The sequence below is a fragment of the Mus caroli genome, chromosome 2 (assembly GCF_900094665.2).
Source record: "Mus caroli chromosome 2, CAROLI_EIJ_v1.1, whole genome shotgun sequence".
Taxonomy (NCBI): domain Eukaryota; kingdom Metazoa; phylum Chordata; class Mammalia; order Rodentia; family Muridae; genus Mus; species Mus caroli.
Genome location: NC_034571.1, coordinates 8,731,420 through 8,752,778, shown reverse-complemented (window position 1 = coordinate 8,752,778; position 21,359 = coordinate 8,731,420). Strand labels below are relative to the sequence as shown.

The window sequence follows — 21,359 nt, the reverse complement described above, 5'->3', positions numbered from 1 at the left end:
GGTGTATATGTCAGGTATATCATATGCTGGGGTATATCATATGCTGGTGTATTCAGGGGCTAGAGGTTCATATCAGGATACCTTCTTCAGAATACACTTCCTCACTCCTTAATTGTGTTAGGCAGTTTCTGCCATGAAACCTGCATCTAGCACTGTTAACTAGACTAACTAGCCTGTTAGCCTCTGGAGTCATGTCTTCAACACACCACACCCCCAACCCCCAGTGGGGAAACCTGCCACCATTCCTTGCTTTGATGTGGATGCTGGGAATCCAAATTTAGCTCCTCATATCTGTGCAGGTAAGCACCTTAATGTACCAAGCCACATCCCTGGCCCAGTTTAACTATCATTACTACACACACACACACACACACACACACACACACACACTGCTATATAACCACCACTACCATCCAACTCCAGAACTCGTTTGCCCAAGATGAAGCTCTGTGTTCATGTGAAAACTAATTCTCTATTTCTTCTCCTCCCCATTAGATGCTTTCCTTCTATTCATCTGTGATTTGGCTATTCTAGATACTTTGCGTGTCCCAATTCAAATCTCTCCCAATCACCTTACCCTTACCATTTCCCTCCCCTTCTCTCCCCTATATTCACATGGCTCTCGCCTGCATTTTCTGTCTCAGAGAGTGGTACCTACATCCACCTGGTGTCCACAGCTTCAAACCAACCTGAAATCTGCCTGGCCCTTATCCTTTGCTCCAAGTACTAAAATTCCTGCTGCCTTCCTCCAGGCTGACATGACTTAGACAAGAATATTACCCTACTCTTCTTCCATTTCCCCATCACCCTCTCCAGACTCTTTGCTATGCAGGGACCATCTTTCTAACAAGCAAGTCTGACTATGTTAGCATCTGTCTTAAAGTCTTCATTAGTTCTCCATTGCTTTCTGGATCAGATTCAGATCCTTCAGAGGGTTAACTCTTCCTGTTCTTTCTTCTCCTTCTGTCATCAGCATCTATTTCACACACACACACACACACCTCTCAAATTCCAGGTGGTGTAAATTTCTGTTCTGTCCCCCTTCATGCTCTTCCGCCAGACACACTAACTCTAAAATTTCACCCTCTTCAGAGACCTGACTCCTTTCTATTTATCCTTCAGGTCTTCGTAATAGTTAAGACCCACTAATAACCACAGTGGCTATTAAAGAAGACAATCAGCACTTACTGTGCAGTTGTGATGCTCTGAGCTCTTGCATGCATTGAATTTACATGATCATGACAATGACCTTACAGAGAAAAAGCAAATTTGTTCTAGGTTTCATAGATAAGAAGACAGCAGCGTACTCCAACTACATGGTTGTTGTATTGCAGAACCAAGATTCAGGTCTCAGCTGTTTTGAATCACTGACAAGCCCTGTCCCCATCAGCTCAGATGCTACCTTCTCCATGATGCCCTCTCTGATTGCATAAATATGCAATAAATATTCTTTAAATCCTACTTTCTAATTAAAAAAAACCCACCTAACTCTTCTGTAGTTATGTTTCCATTGCTTGCTACAAGTCACCTGTTAGAATTGTTACAATGATTGGAAATTCAGTAAGAACATGGGAGTCTTGTTTACCTATTAAGCTGCAGGCCCACCCAAGATAAATATTTTCAGTGAATGAATAACGGAGTGAATAATATTCTACAAGCTATAAATGGATTAGTACAAAAATGTCCCTGGAACTACTTGAGAAAAATAATCTAGAAATGTCTAGAAAAACAATTGGCCTCTCTTTTCATCAGAGAGAGGAAATAAAAGCTAAACAAAGAAAAGAGGGTAGAGGTGATGTGGGAGGGGAAATGTTTCCATTGATATCCACTGCTTCTTGAAAGCTGAGAAGATGTACCCGTGGGAGCTGGCAAGATGGCTCAGCAGTTAAGAGCATGTATTACTCTTGCTGAGGACCTGGGCTTAGTTTCTATCAACGAGAGATTAGCTCAAAACTATCCATAACCGCCAATGCCTTCTCCTAGCCTCCTTGGGTACCAGGCATGCAGGACATATACAAACATATAGGCCAAAAACTCACAACACATATAACAATTTTTATTTTAAAAATAAAAAATTTAAAAGTCCTTGTCAATTTTATGAACGGTAGAAACTAAAACCCTTAGCTACAATCGAGGGGAATATGGATACTTGCAAAAGCATTTTACTTTTGTTTTGCCTTCATGACTAGTAATTTTGGGATGAAACATCTCTGTATGGTCACTCTCAGTTATGAGCTATAAAGATTAATACCTGACACCTACCTTTGAGTAATGAGATACTACTAACTTTGGAAAGATGCTTTTTAGCTCCTTCATGATACCTAGCACGCCTTCTGCAGGGTATTTGTAAAGAACTTTTGATAAATGGTGCTTCCAAGCTTTATGTGTGTGCACACGTGTGTATGCATGCATGCGAGTCCCTGGGTAATGATCAGAGCAGGCATCTCTGTGTAGTCTTCTCTTTAGGAGACAATGTGCGAGCTGCTTCTGATCTTCTCTGCTGCTCTGTGTAGACCCTGCTCCAGATATTGAGACGGGGCAGCTCTGCCCTCCTAAAGCTTACACACTCAGATGTATAGATTATAAAATTCTTCATGAAGAAATTGGAGGGTTTTGTTTTGTTTTCCTTTGTTTGGAGGCAGGTTGGCTGGGGTGGGGGTGGGGGCTGTGTCCCTAAAGGAGAAGGGAACAGAGAAACATTTCTTAAGCCTTTACTTGAAAACCTGATATTGCTTCCTTTTATGTAAAAACCCCAGAAACACTAACAATGAACAAAGTATCATTGCCAAAGAAAGCTTCGTCTATTTAGTTCCCAGAATTCCCCCGAAGTACTCCATTGTGAAAGCCATCCATGTGACTTTCATATCTTAGGGGCTGAAGGTGGCAGTCCACAGTTTGATGACATATAAGGAAATGGTGGAGTATGTAAGAAGTTGTCACCAAATACACCATCGGGTTTTGAGAGATGGAAAGAGAATTAGGTGAAAAGTGAATAGTGGAGTTCCAGGCCATGGCTTTAGCACAAAGACGAAGGGGGACCTGGGAGGGGCAGAAGGCTGCAAAGGGAAGGCTTAAGAGTTTTCCAGCAACGAACAAGAACCTCTTCCAACTGGAGTTACAAGAAGGACACATAGAGGAAGAACCAGTTAAGCATATATCTAAAATATTAGTCAGAGAACATGGTGGGGTACAGTACAGGTGGCACTATTAAATCAATATGTATATGTCACATGGATATGGAAATGCGTCAGTGAGATCTGAGAGGCTTTGGTGGTTTCATGTCTGAAACTCCAAACCCAGGGATCCAACACTCTCTTCTGGCCTTTAAACTCATTCAAACATGTGTGTGTTCACACATCACACACACACACACACACACTCACTCCAAAAAACAACAAATTTTTTTTTCGAGAAAGAAAATACCATAATAAAGCTATTCTTTAGTATGCTAACCTAAGAGTTTTTCTTTAATCACATTTGATATGTGAAAAATTGAACCCCTACAAATAGCCACAGAGACATAATAACAGCATGCATCCCTGTTGCTTCTCTCCTGTGGTATTAATGTAAGGACTAAATCTGTTTGCTTATATTTTATTGCTTTTTTTTATCTTAATGCTCAGAGTCTAACATTAAGGTTTACTGAAAGTACAAAATGCTCACATAAATATCATTTGAGCCTCTTATTCCGCAACACAACACATCCTCAGACAACTCTTCCTGAAGTTTAACGTGTCCCGGTGTTTTCTATTGAGTGAATGGCAGCAGATCAACTGTGTGCAGCGGGACGCACAGGTGTTTGAAATCAAGGGGAGCGCTCAGGCCTCCCACACTGCAGGCCACAGGATGGAACTTACTCTGCCCCTGACCCCCACGGTGGTGTTCTTTTCTCCTTACAGGGACTGAGGCCCCTGAGTTGTGAGTACAAGATGGAAAACGTGACCAGGATGGTGGTGTGTGACCTTGGGAACCCGATGGTGACTGGAACAAATGTAAGCGAGTGCCAGCAGTCCTTACTGATCTTGGGCTAATTGAATTTTACAGAGGACTAATGGAAAACTCACCAATTAGCACTCAGCAAACAGCAGCCAGAGCAGATTGGGCAGGAAATTGCCAGCATGGAGGGATTTAGCATTTTAACCTCCATGGGGTGATAATGGCGCTTCAGATACACAAACTGATCTTGGCTTTCACACACTTTCTCTGAGGATTACACATTACATCTTATAGTTACAGTAAGGCAATGGCAACATTTGCACTCCAGGATTTTGCCTTTTATTCTTTTCTTTTAATTATAGTGTAGATTTTTAAACTATAGTGCTAAGTTTAAGAGCTTTAAAATAAGCTCCTTAGGAGGGCTAAAGATGTAGCTCACTTGGTAGGATGCCTGTCTAGCACACACAAAGCTCTGGGGTTTGATCTCAAGTACTGAGTAAACCAACCAACCAGGAGTGGGGCCTGGAATGCCAGAACCCAAGAGCAGGCAGAAAGAGGAGAATTTATTTGGAATCATCCCCAAGGTACATACAGTGAGTTCAAGGCCAGCCTGTGCTGTATGACACTCCGTCCAAAGTGGGGGAGGGGTAATTTAAAAATATATTAGCAAAGAAACCTCTTTTCCAGTATGCCTTCCATACGAATATGACAGTATTTTCATGTTTAAAATAATCATAGTCTGGTTTGTGAGTGATCTTTACTAGGTCTAGGTTTGAAAAGGAGCCAGAGAGAGGCGTCAACAGTAAGAGGTCTCAGTGCTTTCTTCCTGAGGATTAGAGTTCAGTTTTCAGCACCCATGGGGGGTAGCCCCCAACCAATCTATAATTCTAGCTCCAGAGGATCCGATCCCCTCTTTTGATCTCCATGGCCTCCCTTGTCGTCTGCACACATGTAACATACACAGACACACACACAAACAAGTCAACCAATTAATCACATTTTAAACAAAATACATTTGAAAAATAATACAAATTTCCTTGCAATGAAAGAAAACTGGGCTGATTAATGACCTCAGGATACCTGCAGGCAGAAAAGTTACTTTACCCACCTACAGTTTGAATAAAGAAGGGCAACAGCTCATAATCAACATAGAAGTAGAAATCTTGAGGTCAGGGAACAGATTCTGAAACCTGAAAAAGTCACACAATTAAATCACAATAAAGAGAATATGACCCTCTACTTAAAATTGGGTGTTTCTGTCATCAGTGAAATTGCCTGTTTGCAAAGAACTTTGTGAGAATTTACGATCGACTAGGCCTGTGTGAGAATGTTTCCCTGGCTGACTCTAAACAGTGATGCCCCTTGGCCATCCTTTAAAGGGAGCTCTGCGGTCATTGTAACTTATCCTGAGCATCTCTGAGGGGGTCCAGAGTCTTATATTTCAAAGATGCTGATAACTCTTCTAGCAAATAAATCTTTTATCCCAGTGTGTTTCACAAATTTAACTGAATATTTGCAACATTTTCTTAAACATCTCTTCCCAACTTATACTTCAGGATAGTGTATACATCAAATAATAGTTTTTCCTCTTTACATTATTGCATTGCCATGCTCTTGAGTACTTAAAAAAAATGTGGCTAGCTGGGATACTATAGACTTACTATATATATATATATATATATATATATATATATATGTATGTATATTATAAATTAGTTAACTTAAAGAAACATTTTAATACATGTCAAATTCCCGTAACAGATTCCTGGTCGTTCCCATAGATTGAATGTCTTCTATGTTCCAAGCCCAGACCCTTGAATAACTACTTTAATGTTATCTTACTTCATTTCACCTATTTTTCTAGACAAGAACACTCTGGTCTGAAAAAGTCAAACACATTGCCTGAAGTCACACAGATGATGAAAGGCAGAAACAGGATTCCAACCAGGCCTGACCACAAAGCCCTTGTTCTATCTGGTCTGCAATGTTGTGGGAAGAACTTGAGTGAAGCTAATGAGCTGCAGATGGGATGTTTACAAAGGAGATATGAAAGATAGGTTGCACATCTCCCATTAGCATCCCCTCAGTTAGAAACTAGCAACCTCTCTTGCCAGTTTTCAAGGAAATAAATCCAACCACTTGATATGCTATAGAGATATTTACCTAAAGACAAGAAGAAACCAGTTTGGCACGAGGGTATCAAGGTCAGCATCTATAGACACAGTCACTCATTCCTGTTCAGTATTGGGAGTATTACATCTAGACTGCAGATGGTCTAAAATCACCATAGCTATGACTAACAGTGGACTAAAAGCTGCCCACTTGGCCATTCTGAGAAAAGGGTGTAAATAGCAGAATAGTCTGAACTATGGAAGTGTTTACGTGAGAGGCCATCTATCTATTTCACCAGCAAATAAGCTCAAGAAGGCAGGGAAGTAAACTGTTTAGATTCATTTATCTCTAGGTCCCTAGTAGAAGAAACCGAATAAGTGTCTTATCTTGCCCGTTAAAGCCCTCAAACACATCTAATTTTCTTGCTTTCTGTTTTGTTATTAAACATGCTGATTCACCTGCATCTTCATTTTGTACTTTGAAAACACTCTCTGGCCATGGAGTGGAGCAAATTACAGATGGAAATGCAGTCCTGGTATTTACAAAAGTACAAATAAATAAATCAGCAGGAATACTTACCCAGGCCTAATATTTTAAGAGTCAGAAAAAAGTGACATTTATTTTAATTTAATTTTGTCAAGTCTTTAAGTCAGAAGTCTGACTTAAAATTTTTAAAGGGAAAAGTTGTTTGCATGTAGCTGCCATGGTGACATAAAATAGTATATGCTAGTAAGGTTCATAACTTGCAAATTTCTCTAAAAATCAATAGCAAAAGAGATGGGCCAAAATCTTATTAGTTAATATATGCGATTTTAAAAAATACTTATTCTATTTTATTTATGTGTATGTGTATGAGAGAGTATATGCCCACATCTGCTAACAGGACCCTGATATAGCTGTCTCTTGTGAGGCTATGCCAGTGCCTGGCAAATACAGAAGTGGAGGCTCAGAGTCATCTATTTGATGGAACACAGGGCCCCCAATGGAGGAGCTAGAGAAAGTACCCAAGGAGCTAAAGGGGTCTTCAACCCTATAGGAGGAACAACAATATGAACTAACCAGTACCCCCAGAGCTCGTGTCTTTAGTTGCATATGTAGGAGAAGATGGTCTAATCGGCCATCATTGGGAGGAGAGGCCCTTGGTCTTGCAAAGATTATATGTACCACTACAGGGGAATGCCAGGGCCAGGAAACAGGAGTGGGTGAGTTGGGGAGCAGGATGTGGGGAGAGTATAGGGGACATTTGGGATAGCATTTGAAATGTAAATGAAGAAAATATCTAATAAAAATTGTTTTAAAAGTATTTTCAGGATGCAAACATACTAAGAGCAAAATTTACAATTTGGACAATAAAGGAAAACAAAGAAACTCATACAACCATTACCCCAACCTGACGGTAGCATATTCTCCTGGAATATTTCCTTACAGTTCACTCCCACTGCTTTCAAACACATAGTAATTTTGCTTGTGTAGACTTTCCAAACCATAGCTAACATGTGTGACATGCAGAAGGCTGTACATTTATTTCTTTATAGAGCATTATTAGAAGTATCACCCACCTTATTGCACTGGTGCCACAGCTGTGATCTCTACAAGTACACCAGTGTCTATCAAACATAAGCATCACAGCTCTCTAAATCTTATATATTTGTATTATTAGAATTTTTGCATCAGAGAGGAAACAGAGGAGAGGTTATAAGGAGAGAGAAAGGGAAAGAGAGGGGAGAGAGGGGGGAGGGGGGAGAGAGAGGGAGGAAGAACATGAATTGAACTGAATCTTCTGGGCCCTGTGGTCTCAGTGCAGACTTCTTGCCTCCCAGACATCCAGAACAGGAGATAACGGCTATGGTGGTGATTGGAATAGGGGTTACTAAGGAGAAACTGTCACACTGTGTAAGGGGTCCTCCTGTGAATACCTTTGTATCCTATGTGTGTTGTTTTTTGTTTCTAGTTTTCTCTGGGCCTCCGATTTGCTGTTCCTCGCCTTGAGAAAACAAATATGAGCATTAACTTCGATCTCCAAATCAGAAGGTTAGACTTCTACATGCCAACTTTGTTGACACCACTTGTTCTCAAATGAAAATATGCATGGTGGCCAAGAACGTGCACATTCAAATTTCTCCTAAAATGAGAATCTAGACTTTCACAGACCCATTCTTCTTTATTATTATGAATTATTTCAGCTCTTTTGGTATTGTGCTTTTTGAAAGTGATTAAATAATATAGTCCAGGGCATAAAATAGTCAGCTTCGTGGTCTTGAGCAGCTTCCCAGTCCTGCTGACTTACTCCCACTCTGTTTCCTTCCAGACCCAGAGCTGTTGTGCTATACTGTAAAGGACTGTACTACACTCTATTATATATAATGAAGTACTGAGCCCTCTTTTACCAGATGTATTGAGCAGCCAGTCAGTGGCTAATCTCTGGGGCAAAATCTAAAGAAAAAAGATAGATCTTGCAAGTGAAGTCTATGATTTCCTAAATGTTCAGAAGGGACTAAGTCTAAGCATGGCCTGAGTGGTTGTTCTGTGCTAGGTCAGGGTGATATAGCCCTGTTTGCGGACTGGGCCATTCTCTAACAACCTTGAGCCATGCACACAGCTGTCTATGGGTGACCTATTCAAATATCTGGCCATGACTTTGCCCTTTCATTGTCTATTCTGTTTGTTATTTTGTAGCCAGAGATATTTCATGAAGAGAAAGGCCTACAGAGAAATAACACATTCAGGCTGGGATCTCCCAGATATGGGCTTCAGTACAATGAATTTAATGGTCCTAGACTCATTGAAACAAATAGAAATGAAATAGATATAATGTGATATAATTAGTATATAAAATATATATTATAGTATAACTGTCCTGTATGTGAACCATTCCTCATTGAAAAATATAAATCACTATTAAGATGCTCTGTCAAATGGACCTTTTTACTTTTTCAGTCAAGCGTTTTAAAAGCTTTTAAAACATTGATATAGATGTCATAGGGTACTTTCCATGATAATTTATACCTTGCCTAGTATATGGAACCCTTGTTGTAACCATATGAATAGCTGTAAACTTGGTGCCTGTTTCTTGGTTCTCAAGTAGTATGTAATATACCTTAATGTCTTATAAGAGGAAGTGATATTAGAGTGTGATAGATTTTATGATAATGACCCTGAGTGGCAGACTACTTTCTTACATCAATTAAAGTTACATCCACATAAGGCTTAGAGAAACCTTAGGATAAGAGTGTAACCAATTAGATCTAAAATGTCTTTGTCTCCCTGAACCCACTCAAAGCCTGATCCAGTTTTCTAGGGAAGGAAGTCTTCTAGCTGGCTCAGATGTTCATTTCTTACCATAATTGGCTCCTTCTTGGATGTGATTTTCTGTGACTCCTAGAACTTTAAATTTTTTTTACCTATATTAATGATGGGGTCTGATTCTCTTTTAATAATTCTTCATTCTATTCAAAGATTATTAAAGCAATTCTTCACATCCACCAAAATAAATATTCCTCCAAAGATTCACATGGTCCCCAATTCTTCAACTTTTAAAATCCTGTGAGTGTGTATTACTAAGCTTAAAGAGAGGAAACCTTAAAGTGAAGACATTGATATCACCTTAGCCAGAAGCCAGAAGCTTCTGTTTCCCCCATCAATGTTCATTGGCACAAAGCGTATGTCACTTGGGGAAAGACACTTCTCTTATAAAAACACATAGCCCTCATCTAGGAGGACCATCCAGGACTAAGATACAAAGCAAACCCATTGCTTCCCTCTTGGTTTTTAGATAAGAGAACTGATGCAAACTGTTTCTTGCCAAAGGAACAAGAGGTCCTATATAATGTGCTGAGTGAGCCTCCCCAAAATCCACAATACAGATCATAGTTAAAGCAATAAATTCATCAATGAAGGATTGAATCTGGCAGGATCAAAAATGACCAAATGATCAACCTTCACGTTCTTCTAAAAACAAGCCATAATCATATTCCATTTCTGCTCATGACAGTTGCAACTGTTTTTAAAATTATAAAAATGCAGGGAAAAACCCTCAGGGTTTAAATTTCCAAAATTATTTGAGAAATAAAAGAATTTGAGGACAGCTCATACAAAAATACTATAAAGTATTTGAAAGGTGTTTATTTGTTTGCTTTGCTGGCTAGCTCCAAAGATGTAAAAGCTCATGGAGGTGGCTTTGCATTCAAGTTAAATGTGTTCAAACAAAAAATAAATTAAATCAAATGCTCCACAGCCTATACTCTACCACAACTCAAGACAAATGCCTATTTCTATAAACTAAAATCAGGAGATAAGTTGGCTTTATATATTAATAGCACTTAAAATATTTTCTGTTGCCAAATAAAGGCATTAAATAGTCTCTCAAAGCCCTGGATCTGTATGGGGGAATTCCTGCCCACCCTGAATGTCAGGACACAGTTTTACACACCACCACCCCCCCCCCACACACACACAAACACACACCCCTTTGTAAGCATTCTTGAAGTTGCTTTCTCAGCAAAGGTTAGAGGACATGTTTGCATGTAGCTATGGTATTAATTAGTGAAGGAAGTTTCCTTCCAGGAAAGAACTCCAGGAAGCATCTGAGTTATATAAGAAGCCAGGTCCTTCCTTACCAGGAGACTTTATTGGCACTGTTAGGGCATAAAGCGCTGGCATACTGGGAAGGAAGCAGTCTCATTAAGTGAGCAAGGACTGCTCTATGACTGCCATTGCTCTTGCTGAATTTCAAGGGAGATGGCTCCACAGATGAAGTACCTGTTGCCAAGCTTGATCTCCAGCTTAGTTCCCCAGAATCTACATGGTTTTATGAGAGAGAACTGGCTACTACAGTGATTTTCTGATGGCCACTTGCATGCTATAGTACATGGACTCTCAGATACACCCATACTAACGAAGAATAAATAGATGTAATTAAAAATCAAAACAGTCTCTTACAGCCTCATGTGAAACTCGGGTTCAAAGACAATTTTCAGGAGCTGAATTTTTTGAACACTTTATTTTAAAAGGGAAAAATAAGCACACACCCCCAGATGTAAATACTGAAAATAGATGGTAACAACTGGGCTTTATGCTTTGGTGTGGAAGTTCCTGTAGACTCCTTACAAACTTAGTAGGGGGAAGTCTCCTATAGGGAACAAGCATGCAATCTGCCAGTTTACACCTTTTACTAATGTTTTCAGACTTTAAGTTGCCTTATCATTAAATACAAGTGATCAGGACTTTTCAAAGGCACCCCTGGTTGAAAAGCAGGATTTTATCCAATGCATTCCCAAGCCTGAGTTGGGAAAGCATCAGAAGACTGCTGTGAATCTATCTACCCTGTTGCCATCTTCATAGTAAGGGCTTGTCCAGTGGATCCAAGCAGTGCTCATGAGGACCACAGGGCAGGCTTTCTGTCCTTACAAAGCCGATTACACCCACCACCCACAGTGGTGTTCCATCGCCAAATGGCTTTGCTGAAAGCACAAACGGGGCATGAAGTGTGGGTGGTGGCTGTATCCAAGGCCCAGGCACTGCTTGAGCCTCTGGGGGGTTCTATTTAATTTTCCTTACAGCCCCAGCTGCTTAACATGTACACTTTTTACAAAGTTCAATTTCATAATTGATGAAATAATTATATTTGTGTGAGAGAAAAACAGCAAACTTAAATTTTTCTTCCACATTCAATGAGGAATTGTGAAACTCACATCCTCTGTCTTAAGACTCTTGATGCATTTCACAAGCACCCACATCCTGTGAACTGCCTGCTTATGCAATGTGTAGCTAGGCTTCTGATACACTCCCTGTTCCTTGCCACGGACATCCTGAAAGTACGTGATGACTACAAACACTTATCTTATATATTACTATTAACTTATATATAATAAAACACATTTTAAATTAATATTAACTTAAGAAAGAAACCATAAGGAGATAAAATTCTGATAAAACAATATATGGTTGTGCATTCTAGAGCCAAACCCAAAAACTTTCTTGATTATACGCTGCCCTGGATCATGCATGCCAGGTCTCCATTTTATTAGCGTGGAAAATCTGGAGTTGACTATGCTGTCATTTCCTATTTAAAGAGCACTGAGCATGATATACCAAGAAGCAAAAGAATTTGTTTTAGATAGAAGTTGGAAACACAAACTCAATTCAGTGCCCTTTGGTTTATTCTAACTAAAGTGTTAGCTTCTTTCCATCTCTGTAGTGCTTCCAAATGAAGCACCTTCCTGGGGAGAGTTGATTGGTTTGTATAGATTCTAAGAGCTCTTCATCTCTGTGGACAAATGGCTATGATTCTGAAGACTAAATCCCACTGTTTTTTTCCAAATGATAAAATTGGAAATGTGGTTTGCTCTTATGATATATATATATATATATATATATATATATATATATATATATATATAGTATGGTTCTCACGATTGTGAGAATGTATAGTGAAATTGTGTTATGTCTCTGTTTTAGCTCCAACAAGGACAATCCTGACAGCAACTTCGCGAGTGTACAAATCAACATCACTGCCATTGCTCAGGTCGAAATCAGAGGGTAAGTGGTAAATCATTAAGTTTAGTGTTCAGTGGGATAAAAGTCAGATCATTAGGTACTTTGATTTCCTAGCTGCCTCACAGGGTTGCACTCATGACCATGAATATAGACATTAGGCTATCAGTCAGATTTATCTTTTCATAGTTTATTGGGTGTCCATTTTGTTTTTAAAGTCAAGTTTGAGATATAAATTACATGTTGTAAAATTCATACTTTGGAGAGCCCAGTTTATAAATTTAGAATACCATGAGACCATTGATGGTCATGATTTTTTTGGGCTCCATACTCTGGCATCTTGGTCTATTTTCTGTCATGTTACTTTGGCCTTTCCTGGAATGTCACAAAGGGAACTCATTCAGAATGAGGATTACTTCTTCTAGTTAGCATAAAGAATTTGAGAAAGAGCCATGTTCTTGCACACACACACACACACAATTTATTTATATATAATTTAGCCAACTGCAAACTTAAGGATTCCAAAAAGAACCAGTGTCCTAGGTTTTTTTGGTTGGTTGGTTGGTTGGTTGGTTGGTTGGTTGATTGATTGAGGTTGTTTTGTTTTGTTTCTTTGTCAAATTGACACAGTCTTGTCACCTGGGATGAGGATCCCTTTACTGAAGAATTGCCACAATAAGATAGTCTGTGGCTATGTCTGGAATGGTTGACTGATGACTGGTGTGGGAGGGCCCAGCCTCCCTAAAAAGTCCTAGATGTCAACACCATTCTTAGATAGGTGAACTGAGCAGAGCCTTGTGAGCTAGCCAGTAATACCATCCCTCCATGGTTTCTGCTTCAGTTTCTGCTGGAGTTCCTGCCCTGAGTTCTCTCAATGATAGACTATTACCTAAATCTGTATGCTGAAATAAACCCATTCCTTCACAAAGGTGTTTTTTGTTGAAATATTAATCACAGCGACAGAGAGCAAACTAGAACAAGCACCATCATTTCTAATCTCAGCTGCTTACAGGTCTCATTGAAAGCTCTCACGCTCACAGCAGTTAGGTACTGCTGGGGGAAGATCAGATCAAGGTCCTCAAAGTAAGAAGGCAAGGAGGAAGAAACTAGACAAGTGCCAAACACTGGCTTCTCCTTGTCCTGGTCTGGAGAGTAGGGCCTATTACTTCCCAGAATTGATGGATAACAATGTGCAGAGCACTATTTTTAACACAAGTTTTATTGGTCTTTTGTAGAGGGGCATTAATTGATTGATTGTCTGCCCACCTAAGTGATTTTCATCTCCAAGTTAACTAAAATGATATGACCAATGCTCCCATCTAAATTATACTGTTGGTCTTTCTGGTTTGGACAACCTCACAGTAAGCCTTTTTATCAGAATTTCTAGTGTGTCACAAAGGCTTAGACATATCTTGTCACTTCAGGCATCAATAAAATTGTATCTTCAAAAGTATCCCGGAGAAAATGAGGACAAAGGCCAGACCTCTTCGTTGGCAAAGCTGAATGTACTTATTTTGTTTTGTTTCTCTTATAGCAAAGACTAGGCTCACTAGTTCAAGATTGGATAGACATGGTACAAGGAGCATCATATAGTCTTTCACATTTAGTCTGATGTTGACTTTACAGTTTTCATAACTTTTTTCTCTCAAGTTCTATCTGTTCCCCTTTACATTTTATTTGTCTTCTTTTTGCTTGAAAACTGCTAGAATGGATGAATATGTATTGAGTTCTGTCCAATGCTTTTTCTATGCTTATGAAGATGATTAAATAGTTATGTCTTTCTCTCCATGGATCCATGGAAACTGTAAACCAATTCATTTTTGTTTCAAAAGTTTAAACTAAATTTTCTTTCTGGGGATACTTTATGATTGAACTTACTAGAATTATGCTGGTGACTTTCATATTTATGCTCATGAGAAGTGTTCTTCTATAGTTTTCTTACAGTATCTCTTTCCTTTCTTAAGTGTTAGGGTATACTAGATTCATTAAATACATTAGAAGCATTCCTCTATCCAAATGTTCGTAACTACCAAGCATCTCTCCAGCCTCAGTACCTGCACATGTGTTTTCCATCCCAACAAGATTCATCCAGACTCCTATTTCTACAGCCCTGACCTTCAGAAGGTGCAGTGTGCCTGCTGAAATGTGTACTTGATTCATTCCCTATCTTCTCTTGTCTCCCTCCTGCTGAGAGTGTGTTCTCCAGCTTGAGTTTGTTGTTCTTGGCTCCCACTTGGACTCCTCTGCTCCACCAGGGCAGGAAGTCCTGATTTCAGGGGAGCCTGGGTAGCTCTCCTGCCCCTCTCTTGACTCAGAATTATGGTCAGCCTTCTTGTTGCTGTGCCTCTTAGAGACAATGCTATCCTCTTCCATTACTGCCTTGTTCTGGAAAACAAAGAGGTAGGTGGCCGCTCTACGAGCCCAGCACCTGGCCATACTTCCCTCCCTGTTTTTTCTTATTTTTCTTTTCATTCTTGTCTGTTTTGTGCTTTTCTGACTCTTTTTCCATTGTAGGTTATGTTTGCCCCCTCTCCTAGTTCTATCTAGAAATTTATCTTTTGCTCACAGTCATCCATTGGATGGAGTACAAGGTCCCCAATGAAGTAGCCAGAGAAATACCCAGGGAGCTGAAGGAGACTGAAGCCCCATAGGAGGAACATCAATATGAACTAACCAGTACCCCGAGAGCTCCTTGGAACTATACCACCAATCAAAGAAAACACATGGTGGAACTTGTGGCTCTAGCTATATATGTAGCAGAGGATGGCCTAGTTGGTCATCAATGGGAGGAAAGGCCCTTGGTACTTTGAAGGCTCTATGCTCCAGTATAGGGGAATGCCAGGACCAGGAATGGGAGTGGGTGGGTTGGGGAGGGGGAGGGGAAGGGGGAGAGGATAGGAGGATTTTGGAGAGGAAATTAGGAAAGGTGATAACATTTGAAATGTAAATAAAGAAAATATCTAATAAAAAAAGAAATTCTATCTTTGATGATTTATTCCATATATTTTTCTTTACTAATGACTTTATTAAGGGCCTGGGAGATGGCTCAGTCACTAAAGTATTGCAGTGCAAGCTCAATGACCTAAGAACACTGGTAGCTCCTACTCTAGAAAGCAAGTATGGTGTCCATCACTGTAATCTGAGTACTGTGCAGGTAGGAGCACGAGGATCACCGAGGCTTGTGGGCCAGTCAGTCTTTTCCAATAGGCAAGCTCCACTGTCACTCAAAGACATGTCTCAAAAACTAAACTGGAGAAGTCCCCTGACATTACCACTGGGCTCCACATACATGTGTACACACAGGAACACATACACAGGTGTGCACCACGCATATGCACACACAAGAACATACATACAAGCTTACACCACACATATTCACACACAGGAACACATTCAAAAGTGTGCACCACACATATGCACACACAAGAACACATACACAAGCATACACCGCAGGCACACACAGACAGGAACACATATACAAGCATACATATATGCACACACAAGAACACATCCACAAACATGCACCACACATATGCACTCACAGGAACATATTCACAAGCATACACCACATGCACACACATAGGAAGGAACACATATACAAGTATATAATTCACATATGCACATACCCAAGCATAAAACACATATGCACACAGGAACATATACACAAGCATACACCACACATACACACACATACACATCCCCGCCCCCTCTCAACTGTTGCTATATTGGGTTTCTAACTTGCTTTGTGATTTTTCCTCTGATTCATCTGACTCAGGGGAAGTGACTCATTTGGAGCCCTGGGATGTGGAGTTAGGAGTTGTTATTTCATTTTTGTTGAGTTTTAATTTCATCCTCTTGCCTCTTTCTCAAAGAAAAGAGCTACTGTTTTAATAGCCCAGGAAAGAAAATATAGCATTAATTGTTACAGTCTTTTTCTATGTATTTTCAACAATGCCACTACTATTCATGAGCCCCATCTCATGCCTCTGCTTATCTTACAGCTTTCTCATTGTTTGTTTATCTGAGTTGGGTTTGATGTGTTTGTATTGGTTTTTCTCAGTGCTGGGGACTGAGCGTAGGACCTCACACATGCTAAGTAATGTTCTGCCACACTGCTATCTCCTTAAAATTCTTTCTACTTTTTCTTATGAGACAGAATTCACTAAGTTTCCCTATTGGGCCTTGAACTCACTCTATAACCCCTATCAAACTCACTCTGTAACCTTTGAACTTCCAATTCTGCTGCCTCACTCTCTTGATTAACTAGTTACAGTTTTGTGAGTAGCTGGGATTATAGACCTGTGCCGCCAAATGCCCTGTAGTTTTAGTTTTGCTAATTATAGGAACCAAGCCGAGTATAGTAGTACATGCTTTAATTTCAGCACTCAGAAGGCAGAGGCAGATGGATCTCTGAGTTCATGGTCAGTCTGATCTGCTGAGCCAGGGCCATGCAGAAAAGCCTTGTCTCATAAAACCAATAATAATAAATAGTAATATAATAATAAATTACAACAACATATGAGCTATGTTGTAATTCTAAATTAAAATTGTTCTGTAAATGAATATAAATTGGAGGAAAGTTTCTAGGATTCAATAATGTATAAGCGAATCAAGGCAGTTGAAGGGCTGATGGTGACTGCCTTCATTCTCACACGTTCACTTTATGGGATTAATGTTTTCACATGTATTTCTACCATCAGTTGTGGTGAATGGGGACATTTCTATTCATTCTTGCCAGCAATCCAAACAATTAAAACTGGGTTCCTCCTGTGGATGCAATTGTTTTAGTTGCCACATTAATATCCAATACTTGACTACAGTTTGTTCTCTGACAGTTTAAAAATCTTTCTGGCCATATCACATAGCAGAATTCTTTCTTCTGGTTACTCTTTTCAAATATTAGTTCCAATGTTTAATTCTTCAAGGAACAAATTGTCACTGTGTTGAAGATCTTCTGTGTTCAGCCTTTAGGGAAATCTCATTTTCTTTTGGCCAATCATGTTTATTCTTAGCTACTTTATTATGCACTATGTTAAGCCCGTTTTTATTTCTTGTTGTTTTTATAGTTTAAAAATAATCTCAAGTAGAGTTTCTTGAGTGGTAAAAGTGCTTATAACTGTTGTTTGATTCAGTACTACATGCATCAACATTGTCTTTGAGCCAATTGGTACACAATTCATTAGAATAAAGGATTGATTTAACACAGATCTACATTAGGTAAACATTGCCATCAGTGGAAATACCATATATTTTGAGCTCATGAAGAATTTCTGAAATATGCAGCCTTTTAAAAATAATCCAGTGGAATAGGCTTTGTTAAGAGATAAAACAGGGCTCGCAAGATAGCTCACCAAGTAATTTACTTTCTGCCAAGTCTGAAAAGCCAAGTATTATACTCAGAACCAAACCCCAAAATGGGAGGAGAAAAGTGCTGACTCATAGTAGATGCCATGGCAAACACACACACACACACACACACAGTCTTAGGGTTTTACAGCTGTGAAGAGACACTGTGACCACAACAACTCTTATAAAGGACAACATTTAACTGGGGCTAGTTTACAGTTTCAGAGGTTCAGTCCATTATCATCATGATGGGAAGCATGGCAGCATCCAGGCAGACATGGTGCTGGAGGAGCAGCTGTGAGTTCCACATCTGGATCCCCAGGCAGCAGGAAGAGAGACTGACACTAGGCCTGGCTTGGGCATCTGAAATCACAAAGCCCTCCACCCCCACACTCAGCCCCCCCCCCCAGTGACACTTTTTCCAACAAGGCCACCAATAAAGCCACACCTATTCCAATAAAGCCACACCTCCTAATTCAAACCAACACACACACCAAATAATAAAAGAAAGAAAAAGATTTAAAATGAGAAAAAAAATCATGACTAACCAAGGCCTGTATAGGATACTGTCCATTGCTGGTAGGGTCAACATTACTTAAGACAATAAATGATGTTATTTGATATTTGGGATAAATAGAAATTAAAAACAAGGCCTCTTATTTTTTTTCAAATGGAGTTCACATCATATAACCAAATCTTTAGTTTTGAGATTCCTGACAGCAAACACACTTCAACTTATCAAAACTCTTTTACTTTATCTCAGACAAAAAATTTATTCCCAGAAAATGAAAACTTAAGTTTACACAGAAACTTGTATATAAATGCTTATAGAAATTCATTTGTAATCACCTTAAACTGTAAACAACCCAAATTGTTTTCAATGGGTCAATGGTAAACAAACCATACCATAGATTACTCAACAATAAAGCGAAATGGACACTTAATAGATGGAACAGTCTAGAAGGGAGAAAGATGGAGTTGCTACAGGCTGCATTAATTACTGGACATTCTTAAAGCAGCATTTTAAACCCACATAAGGATATATTCTGTGGAAATTAATTTTAACAAAATATTGAGGGATTCTTTTAAAATAAATTTCTAGAATGCCATAAAAAAAACTTTCACATTCTAGTATGGGGGCTGGGGAATGGCTCGGAGTAAGTGCTGTGCAAGAATGAGGACCTGCACTGGGGTCCTCACAGTGCATGGAAAAAGCTGTGTGTGTAAGCCACTGTAGCCTCAGCACGGAATGCCAGAGACTGGGGTTCCTGAGGCTCCCTGCATGGCCAGCCCAGCATAACCAAAGCAGGGAATGCAAAGGTCAGCAAGCTGTCCTGCAAGGAATACAAGGGGCAGAAGTGACTGAAAAACACATCTCAGCATCAAGCTCAGGCCTCCACTTCCTCCACGAGAGAGAAGTACATATGAAAACATGTGTGCACATGCATGTGCCACACATACATGCACACATGGTGCCACAAACTAATGTATGTCTATGTGTTCACTGCAAATGTCAAGTTAATTTCATACTTAGATGATGGCAACACTTTAGCTCCACCTCTCTTGCCCCTTGAACTTTCTATAAAACAATTCTATGCCTCCATCATACTTGACCCTTTCCGGATTTGATTCTGGCTCTGCTCCCTGCGGTGAATCTAGAAAGAAGGAACAAACACAGAGTAGCTACTGTTCTATGCAGGCAGCTTTCACCAGAAACTACTTTTTCCATTCAAACTGGAGATTGAATAGAACTCACAGGATCCTCACACAGAGGTACATACACATATTTACAAAAAGAATAAGTAGCAGGCTTTATGAATGCACATAGGTGTATGTGCATTCAACTGTTTATGTCCATTCAAGAATTCTCTCTACTCTGCCCCCTAGTGTCCAAGATGTGCAAGACTGTAAAACAGTGGCTGTAGAATAGACCAGTAACTAAAACTGCAGAGCTTCTGCGTCTCCACTCTTCACTCCATCATTTCACCCAGCCTTACTGACAATGTCGTACCATGTGTTATATATATATATATATTCTTTAGATAACTTCAACTTGCTTCCTTTGAAATCAGTGTAATATATGAAACCAGTTGCATATATTAATAGCAACAAAGACATCCTTAGTGGGCCCTCATCAGTAATTAACCTAATATTTCATATTGCAGAGTGTCCCACCCTCCACAGATTGTTCTGCCCATCCACAACTGGGAACCAGAAAAGAAGCCACACAAAGAGGAGGAAGTTGGTCCTTTGGTTGAGCATATTTATGAGGTATCCACTTCTTTTTAATTTCTTATATGATTTATTTATGTGTTTGAGAGTTTTTCCTGAATATAGTTCTGTGCACCTTATGTGTACCTAGTGCCTGTCAAAGCTAGAGAGGGGCATCTAATCCTCTGGAACTGGAGTTACAGATGGTTGTAAACTGCCTCATGGGCTCTGGGAACTGAACTCAGAGTCTCTGGAAGAGTGACCAATGCTCTTAACTGATGAACCATCTTTTCAGCTCAAGGTAGTATATCTTATATTAATTTTTTGAGGTTTTATTCATATACCTTTTACTAATAAGAAATTCATAGAACCTTAGGTCCAACCTTTGTAACTTGTGCTATTATGGAACCATTTTGCAATGGCTGCCAATGGTTATTTATAACCATAGTCACGTACACTCAGTCTTCAGGGGTAAGGGTGACAGTCTTCTCTTATTAAGTGATAGTTTAAAAATAGTTTGTCTGTTTTCCACATAATATTTGGGCAACCTATACATTAAAATAAAAACTAGCTCCTTTGGTTGTATTTCTTTTCTTTTCATCTCACATTTTTAGAAACTTATATATTTATAAACTAAAATAGTATATATAAGGTACTATTCAAATACTTTATGAATGAATTATTTATTACTGTACCAAAATATAGAAATAATTTATGAGGAAGAACATGATAGCATAATTATACTTTTTACTTATGTAAATGAAATAGGAAATGAATAATTTATCCCAAGATCTGAAATGCTCCGTGGATTGGTAAACTCTCTTGAGAGGCAAACAGAAAACCACAGAAAGAACTAGAGGTTCTCTTCCCACACAAAGTGTTAAACTGGGAATAGTGGAATGATTTATTGACGTTACCTAAAATACTTAAGCTTTTAATGAAAAAAAAAAAAGAACATATAATCAAGGCTCAATTTAGTGTTTATTTAGGTGTTTCTTTAAAGTCAATGCCACCAGCCCTGTAGCAATTCATTTTCAGAAAACCCAGTATAGAATTAAATAGATAGATAGATAGATAGATAGATAGATAGATAGATAGATAGATAGATAAAGTTCCAAGAGACTGTTTGATTGAGATCCTTTTCCATTCATTGTCTATTACCTCATGGTATGGAGCAGGAAGTACTCTTTCTTTCACTCACTCACTCTCTCTCTCTCTCTCTTTCTTTCTTTCTCTCTTTCCTTCCATCTTTCTTTCTTTCT

At 39.3% G+C, this 21,359-nt stretch overlaps 1 protein-coding gene across 1 annotated transcript in view; it reads left to right on the top strand.

Moving 5' to 3' along the window:
• Positions 1-21,359, top strand: part of Itga8 (integrin subunit alpha 8) — a 190,939-nt gene that overhangs the window by 113,871 nt on the left and 55,709 nt on the right. Inside the window, exons 21-24 of the mRNA XM_021155534.2 lie at positions 3,900-3,992; positions 8,000-8,079; positions 12,505-12,585; positions 20,052-20,157. Of these exons, the coding sequence (XP_021011193.1) occupies positions 3,900-3,992; positions 8,000-8,079; positions 12,505-12,585; positions 20,052-20,157 (360 nt within the window). The remainder of the gene's footprint in view (positions 1-3,899; positions 3,993-7,999; positions 8,080-12,504; positions 12,586-20,051; positions 20,158-21,359) is intronic.